Raw genomic sequence first — 10,837 nt, 5'->3', positions numbered from 1 at the left:
ACGACAGTGGGTAGCATCGCCTTCAAAATCATAAGTCTCCAGGAAGGGTAAGTTGTAATGAATTTTTATTCTTACTGATATTTATTTCCGCCTCGGCCTCCACCGTATAATGATTAACAAATCACATTGCTAAACCAAGACAGAGGCCAGGCCTGTTGTTCATGTAACAGTTGGGCTGAAAAGTTCGTAGGCTGACTCATAGATGGCGTTACTAGAATTAAATCCATGTGATTTTTACTTAGTACTAACCTTCAAAAGAAACGTATATAAATTTCACAGCTGCCGGATAATTAGTTCGTGAGATATAGCATTGTGAGTGAAGCAGCTTTTGTTATTGTGAAAAAATGGATAACAAAGAATTTCGTGTGTTAATAAAGCATTGCTTTTTGGCGAAAGAAAATACTGTTGAAGCCAAGGCTTGGCTTGATAAACATTATTCGGACTCTGCATCAGGAAAATCAACCGTTGAGAAGTGGTTTGCTAAATTTAAACGAGGCGAAATGAGCATCGAAGACGATGCATGCAGTGGACGCCCCAAAGCGGCTGTTACCGACGAAAACATCAAAAAAGTCCACAAAATAATTTTAAATGATCGTAAAGTGAAGTTGATCGAGATAGCTGAGACTTTAAAAATATCAAAGGAACGTGTTGGACATATTGTGCATGAATATTTGAACATGCGAAAGCTGTGTGCAAAATGGGTGCCGCGCGTGCTCACAATCGATCAAAAGCAACAACGTTTTGATGATTCGGAGCAATGTTTAGCGATATTCAACCGTAATAAAATTGCTTCCCTATCCACCATATTCTCCAGATCTGGCCCCCAGTGACTTTTTCCTGTTTGCAGACCCTAAAAGAATGCTCGCTGGAAAGAAATTTAGCACTGATGAAGAGGTAATCGCCGAAACTGAGGCCTATTTTGAGGCTAAAGAGAAATCGTACTATAAAAATGGCATCGAAAAATTGTATGACCTCTATAATCGTTGTATCGCCCTCGAAGGCAACTATATTGAATAATAAAATCGAATTTGGTCAAAAAAATATTTTTTACTATGTTAGCTTACGAACTTTTCAGCCCAACTGTTATTTGTTATTTGACGTCGCTTTTTTACCACTTTTGGTTAATCGCGGCGATGAGTGATGTTCACATGAAATTGATGAAAGGGCAGGCACAAAGAACATCATGACGTGACTCGAAGTCGGGAACTTCAGTGACGGGATTCAAAGTCGAACACGCGGTTGACCAGATTCGCCATCCAGCTGACACGAGTTTCTTTGAATTTATTAAGGGATTACGCTTTCCCACGACATTGCATTTTATCCATTTATTATTTATTTATTAATTTCTAAAAAACATATTTTGATGTTACGGTTTTTTAAACACAAATCAGTTTAGGTAGAATATTTCTACAATTTTACCATAGTGTAAACTTTAATGTAAGCGAAAGCATGTGTGCATTACTAGTTAAAGATTTTCACATCTACAAAAAAAAAAATAATCAAAAACCCATTTCCACCTCACTCAAGGATTATGTTAATTCAATTACGAATTGTACCATTATTTACAGCTGAATGTGAACGCGGGTTCAGTGCCACGAATCTAATCTTTACTGAACAGAATGAGACTGGTTCATAGAATGTATCGCCGAAAATCAATTTCGCTGATATCCCGTTGTCGCTGTTCTATTTTCATTAGATACGAGCTCCAATTACCATTTTAACCCTTCGTTTTAAAAGTTATTCAAACACAAGAATAGTTATCGGGGGTCATTTTAAGGTCTTTTTTTTTTACTTCATTACTGTCTTCATTTGATTTTTATATTTTCTAAGAGTTTCGGTGGGCTGCAGCCCCTTAACCCCCCCCCCCCTGCGTACACCAGTGCTTGCCACACTCATCTAGCCTACGCTCCCATCAAATTTATCATTCATTTTTATTGTTGCGGTTACCCTAAAAACGTAGATAAGCGACGTCATATAACGACAACGACATCCTACGTATACTAGATATATAAATTATTATGAACACATTATAAATAACAAACATCTGTGAAAATTTGAAGGTATGAAGGATAATAAGTATTGGTGTGGTAGCGAAATATTTAATACGTAAAAATTGTATTTATTTACCCATACGCAACTTCAGATTTCAATGTAGCAGTGATGTAAGAGGATAGTCGTGATTATTTATTTATTTATTGAGAAAATTTCAGATACAGCACAGGTGTGTTTTTTGCTTGATTTGTATAACGCCATTTATTGTAATTGCGTGCTGTAATCTTCTTCATATTATTGCCTAGGTCTTATTCCTTGCGTTTTGCTTATTATTCTACTGCAAATGGTTAATAGAACCAAAATATGGACAATTAAAAATTAAAATATTTCCCTTAAGCTTACATTGCTACGCGAGCCTCTGCACTTGACAGATCCCCTTGGTCACGTCCTATGCTATGGTCACGTCAGAGCTCGTTGCGGCTCCTGGCCAATGGGAGAGCGCCGTGTCTCGGAATGCTCTTCCTAAAATACTTCTATATTCCGGGATTCGTAGCGATGTTTCACGTCCTCGTTAGTTGACAACACTGACACAAATGTAGAAGCAGACGTAAATTTTAGGTCACTTGTTTGTGTATGTGAATTGTGTTCCCTGACAAGATTTTTAACTTGTGTAATGACCTGAAGGCGTTCTTACTACATGTTTTGTATCTTATTTTTACATATTATCAGTATGCATACTGAAAGATCTGTTCCGTAAGACTGTACGTTCCTGTGATTATTGTGATTATATCTGTGTCAATTTGTGGGTGATCACTTGCAATGGTTACGGAAGTAAAATAATTGGCGAGAATCTTTCATAATCTATTCAAGATGATCGAAGTTACGGCAAAGTTAGTGCGAGGACCAGTGTATTTAGCCGGAGAAACTGTAGAGTGTTGTATTACGTTTCGTAATCCATCATATCGTTCAAGATCTCAAAGTAACAGGTACATAAAAAATAAGTTCCTTAAACTTTATGGGCCTATTGTTTATTATCCTCTAGCATAACGTCGTTAATACAAAACTTATATACAAGTGCATAAAAGTGCTCATACTTTCTGGTATCTGAAATCCAATCCTTTAACTTTGTCGTAGGCTATATTAATTTTTTTGGTAACAGTTCGTTATATCGGAGACACATTTCTTCATTTTTACAGAAACCACTACGGTAAATTTCTCGTATCGGAATTTGCTAGTTCATTTAATTTGAATATTCGTACTTACGTGTTCTTCATTGAGAAACATTGCTGAAGGTGGCATTTCGCTTATTTCACGGAAATAAGCTCTATTTGTGACATATCGAGTAAGTTTTCTTCGTTCCTTTTTGCCTTCGGCAACACGCAAATTGGCAGTCACAGTTTCACTACCGTACTCGGCATGCAGTGTTTCCACCCCACTGCACCCAAGAATACCTACACATCCCCACGAACCATTTCCGGTAAGGTTAGGTTAGGTAGGGTCACGTATAGGTTACAATAGTTAAAAATTGGTTTCGAAAAAAATATGTGTAGCCCCACACACCATTCTTGCATATCCCCACAAACCATTTGCGGAAACATACCTACTTCAGTTACAAAAACACGTGTTTGGAAACACTGACCGGAATTACATCATCACACACAGGCTACATCCACCTGGAAGTAAATGGATGCAAGAGCTTTCGTGCATCGGTCACACATTTATATCGAAAAATAGATGATTTACCGGCAAAATTCAATGAACGATGCGAGATAACACTTCCTCGAACTTCCACAAGTATAAAGAAACTGCATTCGGTAAGTAATTTCTCCTGTAAATTTGAAGAAATCCGTTTGTCCAATACGAGAAATTTACGGAAATGAGTTTGTGTAGCATTTTGAAAGTTCGTGGAGGTATTTTCTCATCGTAGAATGCTGCAAAACAAGAAATAAGCACTTTTGATATAATAAACTTGCATTTTGTGCAAAGCTACAACATTATGCCGTTGTTTCCATTATGTACCTGCAGATGGCGCGAGCGTCGAAAGGCATGCAGTCTCGCCAGTGTTTCCAAATGTGCCTTTTTTAACTATGCTTACCTCACCCAACCTGGTAAATATGCAATATCGCCCGAACTACTCTCACTCGTTTATTTCGTTAATTTTAGCATTGATACTTACCTATTCTGCATTGCGGAAGATTCTTTAAGGTGAAGTTATGCCTTTTTCCATAAAATAGTGTCAACTTTTCATATTACGAGTCATTATTTGTATTCCTTGTTCCGTTTGGGTAACAGACAATATGGCGTGCACTCGTCATGGATCATCACGCGTCGTGCTTGTGTTTTGTCGATTTGGAGTGGGTATGCAGTGTTTCAACCTTCCTCACTGAAAAATACCTACTTTCGTGTTCATTATGTCATCACAAACCATTGACGGATAACCCCAAAAAACTATTCACGATAGCCCCACAAACCATTGACGGATAGCCCCAAAAACCATTCACGATAGCCCCACGAACCACTGACGGATAGCCCCAAAAACCATTGATGGATAGCCCCAAAAACCATTGACAGATAGCCCAAAAGAACATTCACGATAGCCCCACGGACCATTTCTGGCAAGGTTAGGTAAGCATAGTTAAAAAAAAGGCACGTTTGGAAACACTGGTGACACCACGTGACTTTCGACGCTCGCACCATCTGCAGGTACATAATTGAAGCAACGGCATAATGTTGTCGCTTTTCACAAAATGCAAGTTTATTATATCAAAAAGTGCTTATTTCTTGTTGTGCAGCATTCTACAGTGAAAAAATACCTCCACGAACTTTCAAAATGCTACAGAAACTCATTTCCGTAAGTAGTTTCTTCTGTAAAAATGAAGAAATTGTCTCCGATATAACAGACATTTACCGAAACTTGAATTCACATAGCTATGTGGATTTGACTTTTACCAAAATTTGGTGTCGTGGTAGTATGAGGAATATATATATTTCCTTGTGAATCAAAAAATTTTGCAAAATCGACGGTTTCCATTCTGAAAACTAACGTCTTATTTTAACTTATTTTGCAATTTGTAGACGTTTCCGACAACTTTTAACTTCAGATTCGTGATTAGGAGGCCTCAATTAGTGAGTATGCCAAGTTTGAAGAAAATCGGAGAGGGGTCTGGTCATCTTAAGTTGTTCCCGGATATTTTGTGTTTTGCATGGTTCGTACTTACCAATTGTGTATTGCTGAACATAGTTCAAGGTGCCATTATGCTTTTTACATGAAAACAAACACAATTTTTCGCTTCCGTAACACACACTATGGCAGGCAGAGGTTGACTAACATTGTAGGTATGCAGTGTTTCCAACCTTCTTCATCGAAAAATACCTACTATCGTGTTCGTCACGTGTGAAAATTGTACATTATGCATGGGTAGCTGACGGATAGCCCCACGAACCATTTCCGATAAGGTTAGGTTTGGTTAGGTTAGGCAAGCATAGTTAAAAAAAAAGGGTTGGAAACACTGACAGGGGGTTACATCATCAAACATATGCAGCATCTGGTTCACGTAGCGATACCAATGGCACTTGTGCGTCTGTGAGATATTTCTCTTGAAAAATACATGATTTCCTGGTCAATTTGATTCCACAATGTAAAAATACCAGGACGAACGTTGCAAACCTTAGAGAAACTCATTTCTGTAAGTAGTTTCTTCTGTAAAAATGAAGAAATGTGCATCCAATATAACGAACTGTTACCAAAATGACTGCCAATTTTTTAAAAAAATTGACCCCTGATTTCACAGTTCACATGATCTCGCAGATAATGTTCATGTATTGTACCATGATGGATTTTTTAATATTTATGTAAATATATTTTTTCATAGTATGTTTCCAGAAAAGTGTCGTTCAGCCACCATGTCAATATAACTTGCACAATTAGCAACAAAAGTATTACACAACTACATTTCCAGTGCTTTTGGAAAGGGGGGGGGGAGTTCTGGTACTCTTCAAATTGATTTCTTCTTGCATTTCTCATAAAAACCAAAACATTATGGTATGCTCATTAATAGTCACTTATAAAAAGATGTCAGTATGGCTATGTCGTACCATCAGAGAAAAAAAGCACTGTGTTTATGTATGCACAACTTACAATATTGCTGCAGCATTACTTAATTTGGTAACACAGGATACAAATTATTTCACTGCACTCTAAATGCCACATCAACATGTACTGCACAGGCATACAAAGTGATGTTCAGTTGTGCCTTAGTCCAAATGAAAGATTGGAAATACTGATAGTAACTCTCCAGCAGGGGTACAGAGGATCAAGGACAGCCAAAATAACAGAGTTTTGTCACAAATTATATCAGTTAAAAATGTGTTAAATTGTTTTTCTGTCCCTTCAATCACAATTTCATTCTTTCACATAAATATTCTTCATAAATTATGCAACAAAACCTTTCAAGATACCACATGAACCCCAATATTTTGCAAGGTTTATAAAGATTATGTTGTTTATGAATGTTTTCAGTTGTTTTTAGCTCGTGGAAATGTGTTATTGTGAAGTTAAATACATCTGTTACCTTACCTTGAAGCAAAACAGTTCAGTGAGCTTTGTACAAGTGAACATAGCACCCAACATGACATTCCACAGCAGCTGTAACTTTATGTTGTTATGTTAGGTTTGCAGCTGATATCAATTTCTGATGTGTTCTTTTGCTGTTTGAATGTGCATACAAATGGTTTTTACTAATAAAAAGCTGGAAAAGTACTCTGACATGGCAGGTTTTTACTTATGCGAACCATATTTTGGGATGAAATATCTCCTTTATTTCTGTTTTCCCCATACTGGAACCAATTTTCTATTACGTAAATCATCAAAGTCTGTCAAAAAAAAATTCTTGAGGGATACAGTGGGCTCCATGAAATCTAAGCAGTATAATACATATATACATGAAATTGAGGTGTGGGGAGTACTCTGTATTTACCCAAAGAATAATAAATTAGCAGTTTTATGTAATCGTGAATTTTGTAAGTCAGATATTGTAGTGCAAAACTTGTATTTAAGATATTTCTTGTGAATATGGACAAGCCATCATTTTCTCTTATTGTGGACCATTTTGTATTGAATGATCCAAATCAGAATGAGATACACTTGACCAGTCAGCTTCTGAGTGCCATTGAAAGGAAGAGAGAGACCAAAACAATATCATTAACTAGTTACGTAAAATAGAAAGTAAATCTTTGATTTATACACTTGAAAAATGAATTTTGAACTTTTTAAAATTTCATCTGATTTTGCAATTTCTGAACACATACTAGAACATTTTTAAAAAAATAATGAATCAGAAGGAGGACATTCCTCAATTAAACAAGATACAATACTTACTTCTTATTATTATGGCATGGCAAGGTGAGTACCTTTTTGTACTTGTGCAGTCATAAGTAGAGACCTGCACAAGACCCGGAAAAAACCCGTCTGCGAGGAGGCGCGTCTACAATAATATGCAACACGCACGTCAAGCCCAGGTGTTCGAAATCGCGCAAGGGAGCTTCACGTCACAGTTGTGCACAGGCATCAATGCCTGCCAGGTTTTTCTATTACCCGGGTCTTAAGAAGACCCGTGAGACTCGATGTAGTTCTTGCAGGTAGACGGCGAGCACTACTGTCAGTGTTGCCAACGGCCATTATATTTCACTACGCATGGAAATATTTGAATTTCTGCTAGGCGCAGGTGCCTTGAGGTTGTATAACCATTGGCGTAGCAAGGGGTGAGCGAAGTGGGCGACCACCCTGGGCCTCGCGCATATAGGGGCCTCACGTGCTATGAGGTTGATACGAAAAACGTAATAAATGGAAGTGAGAAAGATAGAAAAGGCTAATTTTTTTGTGCAATAAAATTAAAACTTTTTTATCTGGCTTTATATTCTAGTTTAACATTATAATTTGAATGAATACGTCAAATCAGAGGCGGGCGGGAGCTCTAAGCTTAAGGGGTCCCAAAAAAGTCAAAACAATTCTCATTTCTCATGTGAAACATTAACGCAAAAATTGCTTGGACAATTTTATCCAATTATTATTTTCTTGAATAGAAAGCGCTTTGTCTAGGCTTTTCTTCTGTCTCGTGACCTTGCATAGCCTACACGATTTTAATATGTTAATGATAAAGCACCTCAAGCTGCCACGGAGCAAAGTATGGGACATTTAAATGCTTCCGGTGTTTTAAACTGAGGAAGGGCATGGATAATATTTGTAGTTCTTCCTTCCTTCCTACACATGCAGCTATTGCCCTCTGTAACGGGCACGAAGATGATTTATCTTCAGAATATCCTGATAAAGGAATATCAGGAATGTGCTTAAATCTGAAATCAAGTGCTTTGGCAAAGTTTATTCTCCTGATAGCTCTACACTAGCTTCCAGTGTTCTCTGTATCCTGTACCGCCTTCTGTTTTTTTCGTACTCTTCAAGTAACAACCACGAAAAAGGAACTTTCTCAAAATTGAAACTTAGGAAAAACTTCTGGAAGGTAGTGTCGAATGGCATGATTCAGCCCAAATTTACCGGACTCAGTAATCTCACTCTTGAACGAGAAAGGACAAGATCTAATGTAAAAGTATCATTCGCTGCCCAGAAGCCAGCTTTCTGTTAAGCAAGGTGGTTTGATTTAAATCAAAATTTAAATTGGGGAATTCTATTTTTAAAAAAATCACTTATTGAAATCACTTTAAATAAAATTACAGAATAATGTACACAAGAAATTTGTAGATATCAGCATTGGCAAAATTACACCAGAGAGAAAATCTGTTTGATTGATTGATTCATTTATTTGGTCAATTTATGCACAATAAGGCTAATCGGGACTGGACCTACAGTTTAAAGTGGGATCCGAACCACCATGTGCCTCCACCGGGTATCGAACCCGGTACCCCTTGATTACAAGGCGACGACACTACCACTGCGCTATAGGGGAGCACCCCCCCCCCCCCCGCAAAAGTATAATGTAGAACAACCACCAGTAACACAAAGTCCAAAATATTTACGATGGCACTTTTTACAAAACTTGGTTCGTACTCCTTTACAGGTGTCAGCAGTGGCGGCAATTAGAGGCGGGGCCGAGAGAGTGCAGTTGCCTCCCCCCCCCCCGACTTTTTGAAACTTTTGCACCACTCTAACCTCATGTATCAAGGGAAATTAAACTGTCCTTGCCCCCCCCCCCACTTTTGCACCTTGGCCCCTTAGTTTTGGAACCCAATCGCCGCCACTGGGTGTGAGTGATACAAATGTTTTCTAGCAAGGAATAAATGTCTGCAATTTCAAATTGATAAAAGTGATGAACATTTTAAGTTCTCCTAGAACAGTTTAGAATCTAAAAGTTGGCAATGGTGACTGCGTGACTCATGTATCTGGAGACGGTGCAAAACCGGAATGAGCGTTCGCTGAAGATAAGCGAGCTTCGTCTTGCAAGGCCTTCCAGTTACCCGTGGGCTTTCGATGCTTGACGGGTCAAAACTCAGGTATATAGTTTTACTCGCCCGCCCGACCAGCCAGGCGGGCCTAGTAAGCGATTCTGACCGATATGCAGCCCTCTGGTCATAAGAGCAGCAAAGTGTAAATACAGGGGTCAGTAATTATGAAATGTGTCATCATCACAATCCTTCGTCGTTTCCTGCCTCTGGCTGGCTCAGCATAGAAGTCAAGCCTTTCCATTTTTTTCTGGTCTTCCACCATTCCTCTCTTTCCACTGTGTTCCAATCTTGTCCTATTCTAACACTCTCCACTATCTGCTTTTTTCACTGATATCTTGGTCTCCCCCATGGCCTCATTCCCACTCCTTGTGCATTGTAAGCTTCTTTCTGCATCGATCCTCTTCATGTGTCCAAACCATCTCATCTGTGCCTGATCTTTTCTGTCCTGAAGATTCACCACCCCCACTGTCTGTCAGATCTCCTCATTCCTTATTCTATCCCTTCTACAAAATATACTCCTTAAAAATGTCATCTCCACTGCCTGCATTTTTCTTTTGTCTCCCTCTGTCAATGTCCCAAGTCTCTGCTCCATACATGATCATTGGCACACAATATATGTTATATATTACCTTCTTGCATTTCATAGGTACATCCCTGATCCATATTAATCTTCAAACGCTTTGATATAGTCCACCACCCATTTGTACTTCTGTTTACCTCCTCATCTATTCTTCCACTTGAATTATGCTTCCTAGATATTTGAAACTCTCCACTACCCTCAGCTCTTCCATGCCCATCTTTATTCTTGGTACATTTCTGGGTTTGTTTCTTGTTGCTATTAACACCTCCCGCTTTTCTGCACTGAATTTCACTCCAGCTCTTCTGATTTCCTCATTCCAACTATCAAGCTTCTTCCTTGTTTCCCCATATTACTAAGTCATCAGCGAACAACAGGGCCTTCATCTCTTTTGCCCTATCTTCTCCCCACCTCTTCGTTATTTGCATCCATTGTAATTATGAAGAGCAGTGGGGGAGAGAGCACTTTCCTGTTTTAGTCCATTTCTTATACTGAACCAGGCGGCCCCCATGGTGCAGTGGTTAGCACATTGTGCTACGATGCCTGGGGTCCCGGTTTCGAATCCTGGCATGGATGTTTGCGAGTGTCCATTCATCAATTTCATCATATCATCATTCATCCCAATCTTCAGAAATTAATCAAAAGTGTCACAATAAGCAAAGTAAAAAAAGCAAATCAATCAATCAATCAATTATACTGAACCACTCCGTTCTTCCCATGGTGTCTTTACACAGCTCTGGTTGTCCGTGTATGTGGTCTGAACTCTACACACTATCTCTTCCTCGACTCCTTTCTCTCTTAGAACCTTCCAAA

At 38.6% G+C, this 10,837-nt stretch overlaps 1 protein-coding gene across 2 annotated transcripts in view; it reads left to right on the top strand.

The window, feature by feature from the left end:
• Window positions 1–2,544: 2,544 nt before the first annotated feature.
• The window catches only part of LOC145994688 (RAB6A-GEF complex partner protein 2), a 35,325-nt gene continuing 27,032 nt past the window's right edge, over window positions 2,545–10,837 (top strand). For both annotated transcript variants that reach the window (XM_083130842.1, XM_083130841.1), the window contains exon 1: window positions 2,545–2,978. In XM_083130842.1, coding sequence (XP_082986968.1) covers window positions 2,863–2,978 — 116 coding nt within the window. In that variant the 5' untranslated portion in view covers window positions 2,545–2,862. The remainder of the gene's footprint in view (window positions 2,979–10,837) is intronic.

The sequence above is a fragment of the Lepisma saccharinum genome, chromosome 11 (genome assembly GCF_977018435.1).
Source record: "Lepisma saccharinum chromosome 11, izLepSacc3.1, whole genome shotgun sequence".
In the NCBI taxonomy this organism is placed as follows: Eukaryota; Metazoa; Arthropoda; class Insecta; order Zygentoma; family Lepismatidae; genus Lepisma; species Lepisma saccharinum.
The sequence above is the reverse complement of the archived record's forward strand: the minus strand, read 5'-3'. Positions and strand labels throughout refer to the sequence as shown.